Source organism: Larimichthys crocea, chromosome XXIV (genome assembly GCF_000972845.2).
Source record: "Larimichthys crocea isolate SSNF chromosome XXIV, L_crocea_2.0, whole genome shotgun sequence".
Taxonomy (NCBI): Eukaryota; Metazoa; Chordata; class Actinopteri; family Sciaenidae; genus Larimichthys; species Larimichthys crocea.
The window spans coordinates 15,957,699-15,980,621 of NC_040034.1; the positions used below are offsets into that span (position 1 = coordinate 15,957,699).

General features: G+C 40.0%; 2 protein-coding genes across 7 annotated transcripts in view; both read left to right on the forward strand.

Moving 5' to 3' along the window:
* LOC104932650 (apoptosis-stimulating of p53 protein 1) overlaps window positions 1–11,998 on the forward strand; it is a 46,185-nt gene extending 34,187 nt beyond the window's left edge. For 4 of the 5 annotated variants that reach the window (XM_019266385.2, XM_010747930.3, XM_019266386.2 and 1 more), the window contains 12 exons: window positions 4,205–4,272; window positions 4,601–4,805; window positions 4,910–5,137; window positions 5,254–5,469; window positions 5,758–5,908; window positions 6,046–6,083; window positions 6,203–6,570; window positions 6,743–6,880; window positions 8,049–8,182; window positions 8,599–8,765; window positions 8,861–9,060; window positions 9,942–11,998. In XM_019266385.2, coding sequence (XP_019121930.1) covers window positions 4,205–4,272; window positions 4,601–4,805; window positions 4,910–5,137; window positions 5,254–5,469; window positions 5,758–5,908; window positions 6,046–6,083; window positions 6,203–6,570; window positions 6,743–6,880; window positions 8,049–8,182; window positions 8,599–8,765; window positions 8,861–9,060; window positions 9,942–9,983 — 1,955 coding nt within the window. In that variant the 3' untranslated portion in view covers window positions 9,984–11,998. The remainder of the gene's footprint in view (window positions 1–4,204; window positions 4,273–4,600; window positions 4,806–4,909; window positions 5,138–5,253; window positions 5,470–5,757; window positions 5,909–6,045; window positions 6,084–6,202; window positions 6,571–6,742; window positions 6,881–8,048; window positions 8,183–8,598; window positions 8,766–8,860; window positions 9,061–9,941) is intronic. The other variant, XM_019266384.2, reaches the window with a different exon arrangement.
* A 515-nt stretch (window positions 11,999–12,513) lies between these two features.
* On the forward strand, window positions 12,514–17,703 carry sdsl (serine dehydratase-like). Of its 2 annotated transcripts, none has more exons than XM_027274546.1 (9): window positions 12,514–12,564; window positions 13,622–13,784; window positions 13,971–14,007; window positions 14,097–14,236; window positions 14,314–14,402; window positions 14,497–14,730; window positions 14,819–14,949; window positions 15,088–15,174; window positions 16,057–17,703. In XM_027274546.1, the coding sequence occupies exons 2-9, from the start codon at window positions 13,638–13,640 to the stop codon at window positions 16,158–16,160; spliced, it is 969 nt and encodes a 322-aa protein (XP_027130347.1). In that variant the 5' UTR covers window positions 12,514–12,564; window positions 13,622–13,637; the 3' UTR covers window positions 16,161–17,703. The 2 variants fall into 2 exon arrangements, with proteins under 2 accessions (XP_027130347.1, XP_010746234.3); XM_010747932.3 differs by lacking the exon at window positions 12,514–12,564 and adding an exon at window positions 12,807–12,956.
* Window positions 17,704–22,923: the final 5,220 nt, after the last annotated feature.

Genomic DNA, 22,923 nt, shown 5'->3' on the forward strand with positions numbered 1-22,923 from the left:
GCTTAACTTTGTTTACAATAGTGTATAACACAGTAGCCCAGAATGGACAAACTAAACACTAGCTCTAGATAGGGATTTTTTATCGCTGCCACCTTAGTTTCTCCTAGAAGGAGACGGTGACATAAGGCTGTCACAATCAGCAACACTGCTATATGCCACTAAATCCGACACATTTGTCCTTTAAGTAAGGTGCAATTGCAGTCCAAGAATCCCCTCACACAGTACAATATTTCATTGACTTAAAGAGATGGTTTTATGTTTTTAGAAATGCACTTATTTGCTTTTTCTTCAACAGTTAGGTGAGTAAATTGATACCACTCACATCTGTACGATAAACATGAAGCCACATCCAGGAACCCATTTTCTTAGCTTAGCACAAAGGAACAGAGACCCCAGGTTGTTTACATGAGGTTGTGTGCCACACTATATCCTGTCAGCCAGCTATTTAGTGAGTTTTACAGTTGCTGTGTTTTATTACCTTTGGACAGAGGTAGCTGTTTTGCTTTGTTTCCTCTTTTAATGCTGAGCTAAGCTTCTCATCTACTCTTGGCAAGAAAGCAAATAAGTGTATTTCACAAAATGTTGAACTATTCATTTAAATGGTACATGATTAAATCTATCACACTGTCTTTACTTATTGTTGTCAACGTCCACCACATGGCTAGCATCAGCATTTTTAACAAAACACAACTTTTCATTAACCACCGGACCATGTTGTATCGGGCCACTCACTCATACTGATATATCGGTTTCAATGAGTTACACTTGTGGGTGTAAGTAAAGTGTCTTAAACCAGCACTGATACAAATCCCATTGTGTTCTTGAATGCCAAACCAAATGCCACAGCTCTATTTATTGTCCCGGCTTATGTAATGCTGAAAATACATAGTGGTAAATCATGTCAACAAGCCTGGGCAGACAGGCACAAGTAATGAATGAAAGGAAGTGTGAGGTATGCTGACTTGTAGCTATATACAGTATTCTGTATTCTGTGTGCGTGAGTTTGTCTGTGTGAGTCAGATGGCGAGAGATTTCACGTAGAGGAGGTTGCGGGGTCGTGGCAGCTGTTGTTGCTGTCATCAGAGAGATTACGGCTCTCTAACAAATGTTACCACTGAGAGTCTATTATACTGTATGAATGCTAATACAGGACAAGCATAGCAGTGTGCAGCGCTTCGGAGCAAACAGAAATCACAGCAAGGAACAGCATGAACAGAAGAAGTGAATAATTTATTTATTCAGTGAAAATCCTTAGGATTGAGAGAAAGGGTTTCATATTCCACTGACTTAAACTATTTGTTGGAACATGGTAACAGGAGAGTCGGGTTTTCTGTAACAAAAGCTCTTTTTGTACCATAGTTAATGACCAATAGGAAAAAATGCTAATGCTTCTGTTTTGAGAGAGAAACAACAAGACAGATGTGTACATGAAATATAGTACTGATTAATCTTTAAATATTTTGTGATTTTGTAGGAATACTTTGAGTTAGGTGACAAGATTAATACAGCCCTCGTGCACCTCTAAACTGGAAACAGGCTTTGGAAAGGAAACAATATGCAAAGTATACACAACTAGGCTCAGCAACTTCCTGGAGTCTTGTGTCTTGTTAATTAGTAAGCTTTAGAGGTGCTGATAGGAGCTTTTTGTTACCTTCGGACAGAACCTGGGTAGTTTTTTCCCCTCTCCTCACAGTATTTATGCTAAGTTGCACTAACCAGCTGCTGGCAGTAGTTTTATATTTAGAGGACACGTAGAGTGGTGTTGTTTTACTCATCTAATGAGCATATTTTCCTAAATGTTTTATCCTAAATGTAATCAGACATGTTGATCAGATCATTGTACAGCATACGTAAATACTGTGTTTATTCTTGAGAGTGTCACAGTTGAATTTGTGTTCTTCTGAGCGACCCTTTGCCTTTTGCATCAGGCCGTACTGTGATGGTGCGTGTCCTGTAAACCTGTAAACTGGTCTGTCTATCCTCTACAACACCGAGTGACTTGACTTCGTCTAATCTGGGCTTTCAGGCAAATGGCCAAGTTTCCACCTCCTGTACAGAGCTGACTGTTTGTTTCCTGTCGTGACTGTTTTCTACCTGAGGTCAGCAGGTCAGGGCAGCAGTCAGTGGTTGCACAGCACAGCTCACTGACTGCAGGACTCCCAGGTTCAATAGTTAATCAGTATTAGTCTTGTGTGTGCCAAAACTGTGATGTGGCTGTATCACAGAGAGCTAAGCCACATGGTTGGGTAACAGCTTAAAATGATACTTTGACAATGGACGCTGAATTGTAGACAGCTGCAGTGACATGTGGGTGGAATTTTAATGAACTTTTTCAATTATTTATAGCCAGGTTAGCAGCGGGGCTTTAAGGATGGCAGTGTCTGTCCATCAGTAACTTTGTGCACCACTTTAACTTTGCTGATTCCCTAACTTCTGTAGCGCCATCATCAGGTCTGGTTCATGAAAAAACACTTTCAAAGCTAATGACAGATCTATCAGCCTCAGTCGTACTTTGTTTTCAATGCTAATTAGCAAATGGTTAGCGTGCTAACACGCAGGCTGACATTTAGCATTTAGCTCAAAGCGCCTCATTGATACCTCATTGGCGACTGCTGTGGTTATGTGGTCACCATGGTTAAGATCCACAATATGAAAGATGCAAACCACCTGTAACTCGCTTAATGCTGAACCGACTTCCATTGAATTTGTTGTGTTATAAATGTGAGAAATTGAACATGATACTTGTTACTTGTTGGAATTAAATTCATCAAAGGTATCCAATCACCTCAATGCCAAAACATTAACCTTCTGAACAGCCATCTCTCATATTGTCAGAGACCGTTAATATCAATGTATCAAATGTGTAAAATTGCAAACGTGGTATCAATGTTTCTATATCTAGAGACTCACAGAGCTGCTCATGTAGCTGTAGACTTTCCTTGTTAAATATTTCTCTCAGCTTGCTCACACACAGTGTAGTGGATATTCAACATGAAGGCAGCCAAAAGCTTCAGAACAATGTGGTCTCCAGTATCAGTCTTAAAAAGCACCCTACTGTGGTACGTTTTCATCATCGATCTAATCACCTGCAAACCAAGGTTCACAAGGCTTTTTCCTTTTAGCTGGTCTGTAATTAATACCAATATAAAGTGAGATTAAACTGCTGTGAAGCATTAAGCTAGAACACAGGATTGTCTCGTTAATATGCAACAGTGGATCAAGATTTACTGGTCGATCCTCGCTGTGACCTTAGTGATGTATTGAACTGTGCCAATTAACAGCACCTCTCCTACTTTTCATAATTCACAGGCTTGACTTTCTCAGAGCATTTTAGCACAGTCAGTAAAGTCAGTTTTAAACCTTCAAGGGAGCAGCTTTGTTTTATTCGGGGGGGTTTCAATGCACCGTGCTTCTGTTAACCAACAACTCAGTGTAATTATTGTGATAAAAATAGCAGAACTGCACCCAAAAGTCAATTTTATGACTGCAATTGTCAGGTACTATGAATGTTTGTTTTGTTTTTTTCATGATCAAATCGGATACAGACGTTACCATGACAGCGACTTCACTACCCATAAATTTTGCAACCAAGCTCATGAACAGAGATACTTTAGTCCAATTGCTGTTCTACTTTCAGGATGCTAAACACATGTTTGTGCTGGAGCGTAAGCTGTAATCACCAATCTGAACACGTAGAGTAGTTGTTAAGCAATACGGCACTTGTCTTGTTACATTACAATATTTGCTTTGCCGAGGCGAAACACTTCAAGCCACACTTGTCATGTCAAATGTCAAAAATAATTAAATGACTGTCGTATGGTACTAAATAATGGACCTCTTGTTTTGTTGTTCTTGGCCTAAACTATGTTTGGATAATTACATATTTTTATTTCAGTCATTTGTTTTGCCTTGTATATTTGTAGTGTCAACTGAGTGACATACTGACAGCTAGTCTCAGCATCCAGATCCCTTCTAACCTCTTCCCAATATAACATATATTAATGTACTAAACCTTCATACCAACGTCCCTCCTGCTCCTATCTCTTTCACCTCATTTAACTTTCTTTAACATACATCGTACTTTGTCATTTTCCTGTCTGTTTGTGTCTGTTGTTGCTTCTTCCCCTCTCCTTTTATTGCCTTTCCTGGTGTAATCTTTGTCCCTTCCTCAACACTTCCTCTGTCTTCCTCTCTCTCTGTTTAGCTAATGAAGCGTCATGGCCTAACCTCAGTAAGAGTGTGTCGGATTGGAGGAGCAACAGTCCAGAACAGGTACTGTACTGTCTTCTACACTAGACAGAGAGATTGAGAGTGAAGATATCATTACATAGCCATCATCATAATGACGAACTCTATAATAGATTATTTTTACTAAATTACATACAGAGATATTCAAACATTCTTTATTTGCTTATGACCTCCTTGAGGCCAATTTTAGGGCACCCTGGCTCCCACTTTGAAGACCAGAGCAGGAAATAACTATGACTGAAGAAATATTTCAGGAGTAAAATCTCCTTCCAAAAAAGCTATGCAGGTTTTAAATTAGGTTATGCAGTCAGGCTTTAGAAAAATCTTTTTCAATGTCTCTCCCTCCCACCAGCATCCCTCCGGTTATGGTACCTACCCCAGTGCCACCCACCAAACGGCAGCGCATCACTCTGCCACCAGCTCGCTGCCCCGCTCTGCACCTGGTACACTGGGCTGGCCTCGATCCAATGCTGCAAATACCACCTCATCCTCTACATCATCTTCCTCCTCACAACAAATACAGCAGCGGATCTCTGTCCCACCAAATTCGAGCCAAGGTAATTTAAAAGCAGCTGTAAACACAGCTAACACTGGTGTCATTGGGTCCTGGAGTACACATGGAGTACATCACTTACTGATTGTATATTGTCTCCACTGTTAGGCCCTGCCACCACCTCCCAGCCTTCTCCCTTGTCCCCACAAACAGAGCGAACAGACCCCCCACCAGCGGTTGCCGTTCGTCCCTACGTCCCAGACCACCCCTCCAGGCCTCAGTCCCCCAGGAAGGGCCCTGCCACCATGAACAGCAGCTCCATCTACAGCATGTACCTCCAGCACCCTCAGACTAAAAACTACGGATCTCTCAGCAACAGGACAACTGTCAAAGCAGGTAAGTAATTAGAATGTGCCACGAGTACAGACTAAAGATAGTGTATGTTTAATGTTTATTTACAATATCCACAATTCATCTGAGCACTATCTGTTCCTTTTCCCTTCTCTCCTTAGTCTACGGCAAACCCATCCTCCCCACCTCCTCCACCTCTCCATCCCCTGTCCCTTTTCTCCAGGGGGGAGGAGGAGGAGTAAGAGCAGGAGGAGAGGATGTTACAGATAAAGAAGTAGGGAAAGGTGGAGGCGAGAGCAGTGATGGGCAAATTCTCCCTCCACCCAGCGTTGACAACATCCCTCGTCCCCTCAGTCCCACTAAGCTCACCCCAGTTGGTAGGTACCAGGGAATAAATCAAACACATCAGTGCATGGGTGTCGGTTAGCTCTGTAGGTAGATGCGGCCCTTTGCTACATGTCATTCCTCGTCTCTCTCTCCCAACTTTCCTGTCACACTTCAGCTGTCTCTATCCAATAAAGCTAGAACAACATATCAGTGCATGAATTTCCTAATTCTAGTTCCACGTCTCCTGCTCCAAATAACAAAAATTCGACATGTGCAGTTGTAAACATTAGAGAATCTTTCTCCAACATATTTTGATCTCCCACCTGTGTCCTCCACAGCTCACTCCCAGCTACGTTACCAGAGTGATGCTGACCTGGAGGTTCTCCGCAGACGCCTCAGCAATGCTCCACGACCCCTGAAGAAACGGAGCTCAATTACTGAGCCTGAGGGCCCACAGGGGCCAAACATCCAAAAGTTACTGTACCAGAGGTCTGTGCTACTATAAACTCTACTCCACCATCAAAACAAATCAATTTGTATTAAACTGAATCTGAAACAGAACCTAAATCTTAAGGAATCAAGGTTGCAGCAGCTTGTTTAAAACTGATTTATGTTGTGGTGTGCAGGTTCAACACGCTGGCGGGAGGCATGGAAGGAGGCTCAGGTAAGACACGGTGGTGTGATGATATGGCCTTGCTTCAGAACAGTTTAGGAAGCATCTTATTTCCCATTGATGTTAAGTGTTTCATGATGCTTAAATGGGTGTCTCACTCTTAATTCTAGGCAATACTTTCTACCAGCCTGAATGCATTTTGGGCGACATGGACAACATCCATTCAGCAAATGGGAATGTTGAACCTGGTGACAAGCATGCCAGTACGACAACTGTGGAGGGCGAAGTTAAAAACCCGAACTCAGGCTCCCGTCGCTTGTCCCCACCTTCTGTGGCCATAGAAACACCCAAAGAGACGACAGCAAAAGCAGAAACTACCAAAAACGTGTCTCCACCAACCCAACCCAGCCCATCCCCTGCGGCTGATCGGCCAGAGGACCAGAACAACAACAACCACAGAGGATCTAGTCCCGCACAAAACTCTGTAGGCCACGCTTCCCCTTCTCCTTCACCTCCTGCCCCACCTTCACTGCCTAAGGTAGGTATAGATTATAATTACATCTGGTAATGGATAAACACTGCATCTCATTTTCTTTCGTATTTCTCTTTGTTGTTGTGAAATATGTTACTGATTAGCTAAAGTTCCCTGCGACAGCTAATTTATCTAGAATTTATTAACACTGTTCTGTTTCTCTCCATGTGTGCTGCAGGTGAAGCGAACCAACCTGAAGAAGCCTTCATCAGAGCGAACAGGCCACGGCCTGAGAGTCAAGTTCAACCCTCTTGCTCTGCTGCTAGATGCATCTTTAGAAGGAGAGTTTGATCTGGTGCAGAGGATTATATACGAGGTAACACAAGATGATATTGTTGTATTATAATATTTCTATCATAGTGCATTCTCATGTCTTAAATTTGTACTGCTTATTCACTGTCTGAGGACTTAAAATCAGATCAAGTCAAGTTTATTTTTTACAGCTCAGTGTTCTAGTGAGTTAAATGGCTTTAACATGTGGCCATATCTCTTTGGGTTAAACATGCGCATAAAAGTCTGATGATGTAAAAGTATATTTAGTTTAGCATGTATATATATTAAAAGTATTGGGCCCAGTACGAAGCCTTGAGGGACACCATAACTTACCGTGTGGAGAGCTGAATTATCATAAAGCAAGACAAACTCTCACCTGTGTCTCATGAAGAAGGTTAGGGCATTTTCTGTGCTGTGGTGTAGTCTAAGCTGTGAGCAAATAAAAAAGATGCAGCTGTGGAAGATTGGTGCATGTTTATAGTGAAGTATAATCTCACCAAAGAATTTCCTGCTGAGCTCCTAAAATTTTGGGTTGTCTGTCGAATAGGTCTGGATATCATCAGAAAATTTGGTTACATTCTGTAAATAAACCCACTTCATTGTGCAACAGAAGTATACTTGTACATGCCAACAATTACTGTACACCCACACACAGATTGCCCCAACAGATCAGTGAATAACTGAAGAGATTTCAACACCTTCATAACAACACTTTGTATAATATCTTTGATCTTCAGCAGCTCTGTCAGGAGAGACGTGGTCTCAGTTGTCAGGTGCAGTTATTGTTGAGCACTCACACTCTGTATAACAGTGTTTTACAGCAGCACCAAGCTACTGAGAACAAAGGCTTAAATCTTTAAAGGCGAACCCCCCCCCACCCTCCCTCGCACCATCTATTTTTGACATCTTGCACTTGGAGACTGGACAAAAGTGCTTGCTGACTCTCCAAACTCTCAAGGATACATTCAGATGCTTCACATCCAGGATAAGCTCAGTTTGATGTTATCATAGCCCGAGGCAACTTCTAAGCTCTTCAAAAAAATGTTGCACCATCCTCAGTTTTGCAGTAAACTCACTCACGCACTTGGCACTTCTTTTAGCTTTAAGGTTTCTCGAGGATCTTACCAATGTCGATATTTTGAGGATTTTGTGGATCATTCTAATCAGTCTAATACCTCTATGTACATTTTCTAATTATCTCTGTCTTTAAGGTGGAAAATCCCAGTATGCCTAATGATGAAGGTATAACTCCTCTCCATAATGCTGTGTGCGCTGGCCATCACCACATTGTTAAGTTCCTGCTGGACTTTGGAGTCAATGTAAACGCTGCTGACAGTGACGGATGGTCAGTATCTTCATTCAGTCATTCAGTCATGCAATATAGTCCAGATTAATAACAGATCAGTGGCTGCAGAAGGACTTGAGGTTGTGTTGTGTTTGGGAAATGAACACACTCTGCAGCAGCGATACTGCAGCTCAGCTCAGAGGCAACATTGACAGAGATAATCGCATTTCTAAATTCAGTTTTGACTCAATACTTTAGCAGTATTGAAGGAAGAGATTACCAAGTCTAACAAGGATTCATGTCAAGTTAATATTGGCCTGTTTCGTGATGACATTGTGATTAACCTATTAGAATGGTAACCCAGGTGCATTACTTAAAGCCTTTGTCCTTTCTGTTCTAGAGGTGAATGAACCTCGTTCAGCAGAGGATTGTTTAAGTCTGTTTAAAGTCATATTTTACGTTTGTTCCCCTCCCAGGACTCCTCTGCACTGCGCAGCATCATGTAACAGTGTCCACCTCTGTAAGATGCTGGTGGAGTCTGGGGCCGCCATTTTCGCCACAACTATTAGTGACGTCGAAACAGCGGCGGACAAATGTGAAGAAATGGAGGAGGGCTATACACAGTGTTCTCAGTTCCTCTATGGTAGGTAGATACAGACGGTGAGGAGCATTTAAACCATCATGCAACAATTAAACTCTCCATTGGTTTACAAATAGTTTTTTTTGTGTCTCTTCCAGGTGTACAAGAAAAGTTGGGTGTGATGAACAAAGGCTTGGTCTATGCTCTCTGGGACTACACGGCCCAGCAGTCCGATGAGCTGTCCTTCAGCGAGGGTGACGGCCTCACCGTGTTGCGTCGGCGTGACGACACTGAGACAGAGTGGTGGTGGGCACGGCTTAATGACCGTGAGGGATACGTACCCAGAAATCTACTGGGGGTGAGAGAACACAAGAATATTTACATCTGATTGGTTTCAAAACCAGAATCTTGTAAAAGATTAATAAATACACAGCACCAGCATCCACACCAGTTGATGACCCGTGAAGCTAAATATGAAAATGAAGAAAGTTTTGTTCTTGTGTTGTAGTTTAGGGCAGGTGCCAGTATTATAAGTTCAATAAGGAAACATTTGAGATCAGTTATTCCTTTTTAACCTAACACTGTTTGCCTGCCTGAAACTAGGTGCTAACACCATGTAGCACAAATTCTTTAAATGAATATTAACCATGTAATTAAATCTATTTAATTGTAAAGGTCTCAGCCCTTGCTACCCTCTAAGGGTAAGTGGTTATACTTAATGGATGGATGGATGAATAGATGTAAAGCTGAAGCAGCATGAATAATAATATTGGCTCTGTCAGAGGGTTAGAGAATCATGGATTATTATTATTCTGTGCACAGTGTCATTTAAGCCTCAGGGAGTACAGCATGTGCACACTCCATAATGCTCAGAACACAGTAATTGTAGTAGTAAAGCTGAACTATATACAGTAGCTTTAATAAAACTCTCCATCACAGTGTCCCTTCACAGCACTAAGCTCTCATCTGCAGCTGTACTGCATACCCTGCTGCCTCACTGTAGACAAGGACTGAATGTTGCACCTGTACTTTTACAGTACAACTCATTTCTGTTCGTCCAGTGGATTAATCACAACTCACCAGAGGAAAACGGCTTCTTAAGAGGCAGATTTATTCCCACACAGCATCTTATGATCTGCCTTCATGATGTTCAGGCACCTTTAGAACAATGTTAACATGATGTAGTGACCCTGCCCTCACCCTCTTATTCTTTCCCTCCCTCTCTCTCTCTGTCTCCAGCTGTATCCGAGGATCAAACCCAGACAACGCTCACTGGCATGAAGCCCAGATCAGGAGCCACGTGCACGCTCACAGAGGGCGCATGCACACACAGAAGAAGAAGAAGAAGAAGAGGAGCAGCAGCATGTGGGCAGAAGCATTAGCCACGAGAAAAAAACAAAGTATGGAGGTAGTCTGGAGGCTAACTGAGGGACGAACAGAGCGAAACAAAGATGAAGAACACAACTCTGATGATGCAACCTATTTTTCTCGTTTGTTTGGATGTAATGCTGGAATCACAGAGCAACTTTACGGCAGAATCATAACATATTTTCACTGAGTTTCTGCAGTTAAAAGAAAATGCCTGAATCTTATTTTGAGCAACAGTAGCTTGGCAACTTCACACGAGTTCAGCCGCATGAGAGAAGCTGACCAGAAAAAGGAAAAAAAAATCATTTGGATGCAGCTTTGAGTTCTTCAAACTCACAACACAACATGAAAGCATGAGCTTAGAGCTCTATCTGACATTTACCCAAATAACCTCAAACTTTGAATGACACTTTATTTTTGTATGGTGTTAATAAAAAAACAAAACAAAACAAACACCACACTTCATAAATCCAAGCTTATCAACAGTCACTGGCAATGAACATAGTATGTTGTCTGATCACACCTTCACAGTGTGTGGCGTGAGGATTTTAATACGGTAAATTTACAGGCTGGATCGGGTGAAAGTACGTGTGAGACGTGAAGCTGGAGAGAGGAAAGTGAGAAGAGAGAACAGATAGTGTAACTCTGAATGTCTGTTAAAGGAAGTCAAGATTTTGTCGGGACTGGGACGGAGCAGCTATTAGCAGTGTTAGTCAGGAATAAGTGCAATCACAAGACTCAGAAGCAGAATCCAGCGAGCTTTTGATGCATGATGGCTGAGATCCACGTCAACTCACATGAGAAACAGATGTTAACAATATAATTTTATGGCATGGTGGGGGAAAAAAAAAAAGATATCAGGACGAGTTTGAACTGATATCAGAAGAATGTTTTTTGTTTTTTAACTCACAAAATGATATAAGAAACATCTGTGAATCGTTACGGATGTCTCAACCTTTTAATATTCTGTTTATGTTGACTCAGCACTGGTGCATGCTGTCATATTAGCCTCTGTTCAACTGCAAAATGGTTGCTGCCCGGTGAGACGGAAAGAAAAGGAGAACAAGAATGTGAGAAGTGAACTTGTGAAACCAGAGCACCTAAAAGTTAGGTTAGAGGTGAAGAAGGAGAAGGAGGAATTAGAGTGACAATATTGTCTTCATTTGAAATAAAACGTCAAACGTCAGCCAATCTCTAACCGTTAAAACTTAATGCCTAGTCCAGATTAAGGCCTGGCACATGTTGGTCCTCATACTGGGGCGATGCTGGTTCCCAGACTCAAAAACTAACAATACGATAAAGCAGTATTTCCCAAACTCAGTGTTTTAGGATTTAATATTCATCAGTCCTGAATATATCACGTCAAAGCTCCCATGACTACTCTTTGTTGTCTTTAAAGTCAAGACAGAAATTGTTATAGCAAACCCAGCCTCACTTGAATATATCAGTGTACACAAACCCTGGGCTAAAGTTGCTTTAGTGTTAAAATGGGGCCTCAGTGACTCAAGACTTTTAAGTGTGAGAACAACTTTCTTTAAGTGTCAGTTTTTTTCTTCATATTTACATATTTCAGTAGTTGTACGACATATATTGTTATCCTGGTTTGTTGTTTTATTTAAAACAAAGCTTTGAACATTGTTTTTTTTATTATTATCATTATTGTTATTATTGTTAGACACATTGCTCTTGTTTCTTAATCTGTCAGTGCAGGTTCTACTCACTGCTGCCACCCAGTGTACAGGAAGGGTTTGGCACAAGAACAGCGTCATGTTCTTGAACATGCTGTGTAAAATATGAAGCAATAAGTTGAGTTATGTTTGATGTGAGAATGGCACATTGGTCTGAGGAGTGCGAACCATTTCTTTGTGTATATGCAACCTGTAACTAGACAGCTAATGTACAATAATAATAAAGAAGTTATAATCCATGCTGTGAGTGAGTCACTCAAGTTTGTGAATAACGTGTGAAATGCACAAAGAATGAAGATGAAAGTGTAACACATAGAAGTAGTAAGAACAGCTTGCACTGAGATCAGCCCAATAAATTAAACTGAACAGAAAACACACATTGTGGTATAACAGACACATAATAAAACATATAAAATAACAACATAGTCTGTTTCTCTGGCAGCTGCTCTTCTTTTTTTCTCTTTTTAACACACACACACACACACACACATGTTCAAGCCTTGGTAATAAACTGTGGACTTGAGACTGTAACTAGAAAATTCCTGCAGAAGTTTTGAGACTGGCGAGTGGGCTGTTGCCGGGGGTCTGTATTCAAAAAGCACACCTCAAATAGTCATTTTGTTTATTTATTTGTTTATTGGCGTTTTTTTGTGTGTGTGCGACAAAAACTCTGGGAGGAGATGCGAGCCGAAAAAACGGAGTAAAAATAATAAGTTGAAGAAGAATAAGCGCGGTGAACAACATATAGTGTGCGCTTTCAGGCTCACAGGTCATTCAAATCTGCTCCAACAGAAGGCTCTTCACATGTGAGTTTACCTTTATTTAAATTCTGTGCAATCACTGTTTGTTATGCAAAGTTGCCTATTTTTCAATAGCAAAAACAAAAAAATCTTTAATAGTTTCTGATTATTTTGTCTATGTATTTATTTGTATTTTAAGTCAATATTTTTTATAATGCATACGTACTAAATATGACAAGGAAAGAAATTGTTGTTGTTGTTATCATAAACATTACAGAGAACGTGACGTTTATTTTGAAACAGCAACCGGAAGTGTACGTCATGAGGCTCTCCTGCTACATGCTACATCACGTAGCATCACGTAGCGTACATTAAAAACATGACGCACGTCGCGTAAATTAAACCGCCGTTATCATTTAACAGCCAGGGGCTCGTTCAACAAGGCATTTTACACAAACGTAAGTGAACATTTAATGACTTAAAAAACACGAATTTACCTAATGACGTAGAGTACACGCTAGCTACGTACGTCATTACTTTGGTTCACGTTGTGATTTGCCGTACGTCACGTTACGTTTTGCGTCAACGGCCAACGTTCAGCCAGCCAGGGAAATATACACGCGAAGTATGAAGTATACACTTTGAAGTAAATCACAATAAATGCTTTAAATAAAGGAAATGACACCTAAGAAAACCCTTGAATAAGGAGGACTGGATTCAAAGTATCAAAGTTTAAGTTGAATTTATTATTCTCGTACAAGTTTAACAGTGCAACACATGAGTGGTTACAGAGAAAAGGCTCCTCGAGGAGCTCTAACTGTTGGTTTTTATACAGTTTTCTTAAAATGGACTGTCTCGAACACCTCACTGACAATTTCCTTTTTTGGTTTTCCCCTTAGTAATGAACATTATGTTTCTTGTCCAAAATGACACCTCCCTTAACCTGTCTCTCTTGTCCTTGAACTGTTTTTTAATCATCTCTCTCTGCCAGCCTCAGTAAACACATGAGACGAGACATGCAGAAAACAGAACATACACACTCTATAAGAGTTTAAACATCTGCACCCCAGTATAATCCTAATTTTTATAACACTATGTGTGTTGTTTTTTTTTACCACTTTAGTAAAATCAGCTGCACCATGGCGGAGCATTTCCACCTGAACACGCCACTGCTAGAGAGCGTCAGCATGTCCAAACGCGTGGGGGCCACTGTGTACCTGAAGATGGAGAATTCTCAGCCGTCGGGCTCCTTCAAGATCCGTGGCATTGGACACCTCTGCCAGCAGGTAAAAAAAACAAAAAAAAAACAGACCTTTCTTTCAGCTGGTGCTTGAAGAAGCTTTTTCTTCACATTTGTCACTATCTGATGTGCCATTTTAAATTAAAGGTCAGTGCTGACTGACTGTGGTGTAGATCCCTTAAAAAAAAGACACATACTTGCCCTTTTTTAATCTCATTTCTCTCTTCTGCAGCTCGCCACACAGTCCAAAGGAGTTGTCTGCTCTTCAGGTGGCATTTCCACTGCGTCTGCATGTTAATATGCACAATTCTGTATCAGCTTGGGGCGGTAATATAACACAATATGCTCATTTTTCCAGGTGGTAATGCAGGTATGGCTGCAGCCTACGTAGCCAGGAAAATGAGTGTTCCAGCCACCATTATAGTTCCCTCCTCCTCTCCTCAGCTGGTGGTTCAGAGACTCCAGGATGAGGGTGCTACTGTCAGGATTGTAGGCAAGGTGAAGTATATCAAATGTATGAAAGTCTTCTGATCTAATCATGGTCAGTTAAGTCAGTAAACTCTTCCTTATCTCAGGTTTGGGATGATGCCAATGCAGAGGCTCTCAGACTGGCAGAGACTGAAGGACTCACCTATGTCCCTCCATTCGATCACCCCCTGCTCTGGTAGAAACATTCGTCACGGTTAAAGTTTCTGCATGTTCAGATGAACAGATCCTCACATGCTTCCTGTGTCTCCCTACTCACAACTCTCACCCAGGCAGGGCCACGCAACTATGATCACAGAGGTCGCAGCCTCACTGGGTCCCGGTGTGAAGCCTGGAGCTGTTCTGGTGTCTGTGGGTGGAGGAGGGCTCCTCTGTGGGGTCATCCAGGGCCTGAAGGACACAGGCTGGTCAGACGTACCCATCATCGCCATGGAGACGGTGGGGGCCGACTGTTTCAACGCTGCGGTTAAAGCGGGGAAGGTGGTCACTTTGGATGACATCACCAGGTTGGAGGTTTAAAAAGGGCTCGGTTGTTTTTTTTCAGGAGTTATAAATGCAACCGCACTGACTTCATCCTCGTCCGTCTTTCCACAGTGAGGCCAAATGTCTCGGAGCAAAGACAGTTTGCACAAAAGCTTTTGAATACAGCCAACGCAGCGAGTTTACAATCATTTCTGAGATTGTGACTGACCAGGAGGCTCTGCAGGCTGTCGAAACATTCCTCGGTTAGTGTGTTTGTTCTCTGAACGTCCATTTTAATGAAAAACTGAATGAATAATCACCCCTAACTTTTGAATGGAATTGGTAACGTAAGCCTGTATGAACTTCATGTTGGTAAACTCAGTGTGTGTGCCGTCTTTTAGATGAGGAGCGTGTGTTGGTGGAGATGGCGTGTGGAGCAGCACTAGCAGCTGTCTACACTGGACTTATACGCAGACTACAGGAAGAAGGTAACTGCTCTGTCACATTAAAAGATCTTTACGCCCTGCTTGTAATACAGCATAACACATCACATGTAGGAAAGTTCCTGTAGGAAAATATAGGAAAATCCTATTTGAATAGCTTATTCAGCATCTAACTTATCAGCTAGCTATCTACTGTATGAATACATTTTCATGTGCTATTTGTAAATTAAACATTAATCCCATACATCAAATATATTTACCCCATAATAATATATCACTTATTTCATGTTATAGTTCTCAAATGTGCCAGTAGTCTTGTGCTCTGGGCTCTGAAGTGTGATCCAGGGTGTAGAAATCATCTGTGCATGTGATGGAGGAATATCAATCAGTCAATCAATCAATCAATCAATCAAACTTCATTTGTATAGCACTTTTCATACAAAACATGTAACACAATCAGAATCAGAAATACTTTAATAACCCTAGGGGGAAATTATTAAAAAGTGCTACACACAATAAACCCCCAACACTCACAGTCAACCCCACCCATTCACCCCACCCCATTACGAACAAAGCACTACACAAACTGAAGGAGCGCCATCTCGTCATCTTACAGTTCAAGTGTACTTGCATGAAATCTGCTTGTTTTAGTCAAGATTATGCTAAAATATATTTTCCCCAACATCCCTGATCATGGCCGACCTTCATTTTTGTAAATTCCTGGTTTATTCCCATAAATTCCTGTTAATTCCCATTTGTAAATTCCTGGTTTATTCCCATAAATTCCTGTTAATTCCCATGGAAGGTCCAACTTTAAAACAGTTTTAAAATGACTAAACCTCCTGTATATGGTAACTCTCCTGCCATGAGGGGAAACTTGTGGAGATGACAGAAGATGATGAACTTTGTCGCAACACTTCTTCTTAGGTCGACTGCCGTCTCTCCTGGGCCCCCTACTGGTGATTGTGTGCGGTGGCAGCAGTGTCGACATGAAGCAGCTCGCCACCCTCAAACACAAACTTCAGACATAAACTACTGTGTGTGTGTGGATGCATAGCAATATGTGATGTGGCCAATACTGGGCTAAAAAAGTGCACCTACTCAGTGAATGATGTGTTGAGGATTACTGCAATACAATACTAGAACTACAGACACGTATCATCTCATTTAGAACCAAATGTGGTTGAAGTGCTGGTAATTTAAGAATTCATGCTTTTATTATTGCAGTTTAATCTTTTAATCATAAGATATAAAACTGCAATGAAGTTTTATGAATAATTGAGTGAGCCATTACATGAGAATATCTTTCAACCAATCCTTCCAATGACCAGTTTTCCCCACATGGTGGTGTCACAGTTCAGATTTCAGAAATAAACCAGCCGTCCAGAGACGGAGGCACATAAAAGTAATGTTAATAAAAAACGATTTTCAAACAGATATTTGTGGATGTGATTTCATCATAAATAAATTGTATTCAAGTACTGACAGTCTAAAGCATAAAAAATATTTTTAATCTTAATTCATCTGACAACACTACAGCCAAACATTTGTGCTTTTGAGTCATCATTTCGTCTTTTTGTGAATACGCTTGCAGCTTTTGGTTGTTTTTGCAGTGCAGCAAGTCTTCAGACTTTAATGCTCGATTGTTCCATGTCATTTCAGATTTAGTTCAGTCAATTTGTGTTACATGTAGGAAGTTATTGCTATGGAAACGGCGCCTCACTGTCCTGCCTGCGTCAGAGAAGTCAGTGGAAAGTGTTGCATTTAATAACCTGTTGATAGTCTTTGCCTGCCTCTTAACTGTTGGATGGTTACATAAGATATTAAGTTCACAAAGGGTGGAAGCAGAAAATGGACATTGTAATTATTTGTATTTGCTTGTAACATTATAAAGCAGCATAAAATGATTTATTGACAATAAAAGAGAGATTCATCTTTAAAATTTAGGAAATAAGAAAGCAAACAGATGAACGGTACATCTTCACTCTGCAGTTTGACTTCATTTGAAAAAAAACATTTAGCATAAAGCCTGAAAATAACAAACAAACTTGATCTACAGGGGACAGACAGTGGGTTTTGAGTTGCTTTGACGACATCATTCTACTCCTGTTTGCTATCTTTACATCAAGGACTTCAATGATTTAATGGTCCTATATTATAGAAAGTGATATTTCCTTTTTTAATTATAAAGAGGTCTATAAATTCTGTGAAAAGTAAAATGCTCGATCCACAAAGAAAGGAAGAAACTGCGCTCTCTACTTTCTACTACTCTTTGTGCTCCGGGTACGATTACCCATAGAAGTACATAATGTTTTACGGCACTAAGTTACATGCCACCAACTGTTTCACTGATTTTAATTTAATCTGAATCAGATTTTATGGAGAAAATGTCTTTTTGTCCCTCTGATGTCCTCCAGCTGCTCTGTGATTTACAGTCGTCTGATGGACAATAAACTGCTACGAACTATAGCTGCTGTTAGTTAATGTTAGCTCAGTTTGTCAGCCTCTGAGTTCAAAACACCCTGTGTTGTGACGGGGACTGGAGCCAGTGTTGTGCCAGTAAAACACATGTAAAACCACAAATATATCTTTTTATTGATATCAAAAGTCAAATAAAACTCAGGAAAAGTGTCAAATATGGCACCTTTAATTTCCTCCTGCTCATAATTTCAAACTAATGTTCCCATTTCTACTTCATCACTTCTACTTAATATTGCAGTTATGATGCTCAGGGATAACAGTCGTGAGTCTTTTTTTATGAGATTTTTACAAGATGGACATTATCTCTTAAAAACCAGCACTGAGTCAGACACACAACTTTCAGTGTCTCTGTTGGATCAGTCAGTTCTGTACTGAGGTGTTTGCCTTGAGGAGTAGGTAGTATTTCTCAGATACTATATATTTATAACAAGTACATCATGGCCTTCATTTGATATTTACAAAATAAGCATTGGGCATATTTTAGGATGCTTGTTGCTAGGCAATAAACACCCTTGCTTGTTTGGAGTGAATACATTTAACGTGAACAAGGTGAGATAAGTCAGTATATTGCAACATGATGAAACACTTCTAAATTCACAACATATGGCTGAAAACAGACAAATAGCCAGAACTACTCCTCTATATAACACATTTTCCCAGCAGCACTCTGTAGACTGATTGAACTGAGTGATTCCCTGGAGCACCGCTGGTGTTCACAGCACAAGGTCATACATGGAGTGAACATGACTGCATCATAGCTGCTACTCTCCTCTCTCAGGCTGCGAGACAAAGCCTGAAGGAGGATAACAGGTGTTGTACAGTCATCTGATTAACTGTATTACCTGGGGATATTTACATGATAATAAATTATATTTTCTGCCCGTGCATGATTAGGTATTAGTTGGATTATTTACATCCTCTCCTGATGTCAATAATCTGCCTGTTCAGATGAAACTACCTGACTTACAGATGTTCTCCCTCCTGTTGTTACGGTGATTTGGGCAGCCTGTGGATGGAGAAGTTAATGGACGTGCCAGACGATTTCTATGACAACAGGAAGGGACTGCTTTGATGAGCTCAGCAGAGGGCATTTGAGCAGAGCTGCAGCTAAAAATAGGACAAAGTAAACAAGAGTGAATTGAGAAGCGACAGAGAGTGAAACAGTGCACATCAGCCGTGTGTCTGTGCATGCATGTCTATGAACATGTTTGTGCACGTTATATATACGTTATTATATGCTATAATGTAATAATTTCACATCCTTTGAGCACCTTGGTTTTAGACTTAACTCTAAAGATACTGTTTTTATTTTAATGATATACAGACCTCCCAAACCCAACAGTGTTTTTATAGAAGAGTTTGCGGAGCTTTTACTCCACTTTCTATCTGTTTATAACAAAATTCTCATTTTAGGCGATTTTAACATTCATGTTTGTTGTCCGTCTCAGCCATTCGTTCAGGATTTTATGGTCTTTTAATCTTACTCAGGCAATACAAGAGCCAACTCAGTACCCCGGTTCGTCACAGGGTTTTTATATTATTATTTAATTTTAATTCTAGTTCTGCCAGTAAATTTTCTGAGCTTTTTAGTGCTGCTTCTTTAACTGCTTTTAATCCCCATTCTAATTTAGAAGAGCTTGTCTCTCTTTTTAATCTCACCTGTCAAAACACCCTGGACTCTGCTGCCCCTTTTAAAGACAAAAAGTCAAATAAAACACCACAACCTTGGCTCAACGAATCCATCCAAGATTTAAAAAGAGACTATAGGAGAAAGGAAAGAAAATGGGAAAAAACGGGTCTGACTGTGTACTACGACATTTATAAAGTTGCCATCATGAACTACTAAACTGCAGTTAAAGAAGCAACAGCATCCTTCTTTTCTAACATCATTTTAGCAAATCACTCAAAACCCAGAACTTTTACAGCCACAAGATATATTAATAATTATTTTACCACTTTTCAACCAGTATTGTCTTTTTTAGCAGAAACCATAGCCCATATGAAATCAACCACACACAGTCTTGATTTTATTTCCACAAAATTTCTATCATCATCATTTTTTATCACAGTTGGACCCAGTATTTTATCGATTATTAACAGATCTTCAGAAGACGGTATTTATCCTTCTGCTTTTAAACATGCTGTGATCCAGCCCCTTTTTAGGAAACCCAACCTTGATCCTTCTGTTCTTAGCAATTTTAGGCCAATTTCTAAACTTCCATTTTTATGAAGATTTTAGAGAAAGTGGTTTCCTCACAACTTTTAACTTTTATGAGTCATAATAACATCTTTGAGAAATTCAATTCAATCAGGTTTTTAAGCTCCTCATAGCACAGAAACTGCCCTCCTCAAAGTCACAAATTATCTCCTTTTAGCAGCTGACAGGGGTGAGAGTGCAATTTTAATTCTTTTAGACCTCAGTGCAGCTTTTGACACTATAGATCACTCCATTTTAATTAACCGTCTTAAAACCTGGGTGGGCGCTCCGTACTTGGTTGGTTTTACTCTTTTAGAAAGAACCTCGTCAACCATCGTCAGCTCACATTACCCGTGGTGTACCACAAGGTTCAATTTTAGGTCCAATTTTATTTTCTATTTATATGCTCCCTCTTGGCCATATCATTGAACGCCACAATGTTTCTTTTCATTGTTATGCAGATGACAAACAGATATACCTCCCCCTGAGACCTGCTGGCTCTAGAAGCCTAGCTGCTGTTTTAGACTGTCTTATTGATGTGAACTACTGGATGACACAAAATCTCCAGAAACAACAAATCTGAAATAATTTTGCTTAATCCCCCTATCTACACCAGCTCTATTCTAACCTCTCTTGGTCCCTATGCCAACTGCATAACGCCCACTGTCCGTAATTTAGGAGTCATTTTTTATTCAAACCCCAACTTTGAAAAACATATTAATAAAGTAGTTCAGTCTTGTTTCCTTCAATTCAAAACCATCTCCAGAATAAAAAAATAATAATTTCCCGCTTCGATTTAGAAAAAGTAATACATGCACTAATATTCTCCAGACTAGACTATTGTAACTCACTTCTCCCTGGCATAAATCAGAAATCACTCTCTCGCCTCCAACTTGTGCAAAATGCAGCAGCGAGGCTTCTTACTGGATTTAACAGACGACAGCACAACACGCCAATTTTAGCTGTTCCAAAGTCGAGGCTCAAAACTAAAGGTGACCGGGCATTTGCCATCAGGGCCCCTCGACTTTGAAACGCCCTGCCTGAGGACATAAGGTTTGCAGAAGCAGTGAATTATTTTTTCTTAAAACACATTTTTATAGACTTGCTTTTATGTGATGTTTGTTTTTTTTAAACTTTCTTTTTTTAATCTTTTAACTTGAATTAAATCATTCTATTTCACTGTGTTTTATTTTATTTTATTTTTGTTATGGGGCTGTTTATGTAATTTATGCATTTCTTAACTTTAATTATTTTTTTGCTTTTTATTGTCTTCTACATGTTGTTGGTTCTTGGAGTATTTTGTTCATACTTGTCTGTCAAAGCACTTTGTAAACTGTTTTTTAAGGTCCTATATAAATAAAGGTATTATTATTATTATTATTATTACTATTATTGTTAACACTTATCCAGACAGACTGACATTTAAACCTGTGCTGTCTGTTTTGGTTAAAAGTGTAAGGATCAGTACCCACCTTTAAAACACTAGTTTGATGTTTACCCAGTGAGGTTTTATGAAACTTCTTTAGACAGATAACCTATTCCATCCATAACTATTATTATTATTACTTTAAAAAACAGGTACATTTTGACAAAAGCACTAAAACCCTGTATGCGCTCGCAAATCTACAACAAAATATAAATTTATTTAATTGATTATTCTGACATTTTATTTGTTTCCAACTGATAGTTTATGTACGGATTTAAAAAAAAGTGTCCGGCCAGCTAAGCTTGCATTTAAAGCTAATAGTAATAATGTTTTGTTGTGTAATCTGTTATTTTTAATTTATGAATTGACTTTAACTCAATTCAATTAAAATACTTTTTGCCCCCCGGGAAGCAAATTATAAACGAGTAAAAGAGTACATACAGATAATTCTTTGACATACTTAAGAAAATACAAACAGTAATATCATATTTGTATGTAAAAATACAGATATGACGGTGTTAGGAAGAGTTGAAATACACAAGGATTAAAAGCAGTGGCCAGTCCAACATTATCCAACAGCTGCTCACTTGTGAGCTCACATGTGCTGTTGTGCAGGGCAACAAATAGAGAAAACACAACCAAATACAGAATAACAAACCGTTTCCATGACAGTAAAAGTGATGCACGTGGCTGGGTCATACTTGTTGTTATGTTGGTATTTGTTGGTCATGATTTCTGACTGTGTGTTAATTTGCTTGTGTTTTGTCGTTTTGCATGCTGCAAACTGCCTTTTAAGGGGGCTAAAATAATTTATATGAAAGAATCTGAGAGGGGAAGATCACATGTTATAAACATACAACCTACGACAAGAAGTCACAAGGAGATTCTGCTTCATGTTAAGGAGTCACAAGCACAAATATTGAGAATGATCAATTGAGAATTATCCATTGTTAATAAATTGCCATTCTTTGTGCTGAATGATGCTTAGTTGAGCAAAAGAGAAGGAAAAGACACCTCAGAGTGTTGACATGAAAGATGAGATGTCAACAAGGACAGGTTTTTGAAATCTAAACTTCATGAAGCTGATTGGTCTCACAGTTTGCAGCATCTCAGTGAGCGCACAGATATCTGACATCATTCTGCTGCACTCATAAGATGAGGAAACTGTGGATGGTGCCATAGCATAATGATTTCCCCTGTCCTTCCTATGAGGCTTTTATCAGACATCTCTGTGTGACGTGTGTCAGTATATCTCAAACTATGCAATCTCAATCTTTATATATCCCAGTTTAAAAGTAAGCCACATACTGTAGTACACAGCTCTGTTTGACTCAACGTGAGGTTTCCAAAATTAGAGGCACAACAGAGCGAGGATATGGAGACAGTGTGTTACAAACGCCTCGACTGGGTAACATTTGCCCATGTTTCTGACAGGCAATCACAAGGTAGAGCTCAGCGGCTGCTGTATGTATCCATGGCAACCTGATGACGGCATGGGGGTGTAAATTGAGTCTCAAAATGATATAATATCGGGTTCTTGTAAACATTAGTACAATACAACAGCTGCATGTTTTCAGAGGGCTGAAAGAAAGCACTGAAATACTCTGTGCAATACATTGTATATTTACATTTTAGGCATTCATTCGAAAGATTTACGCAGTACTTTTACTGACTTAGATAGCAATCGCAG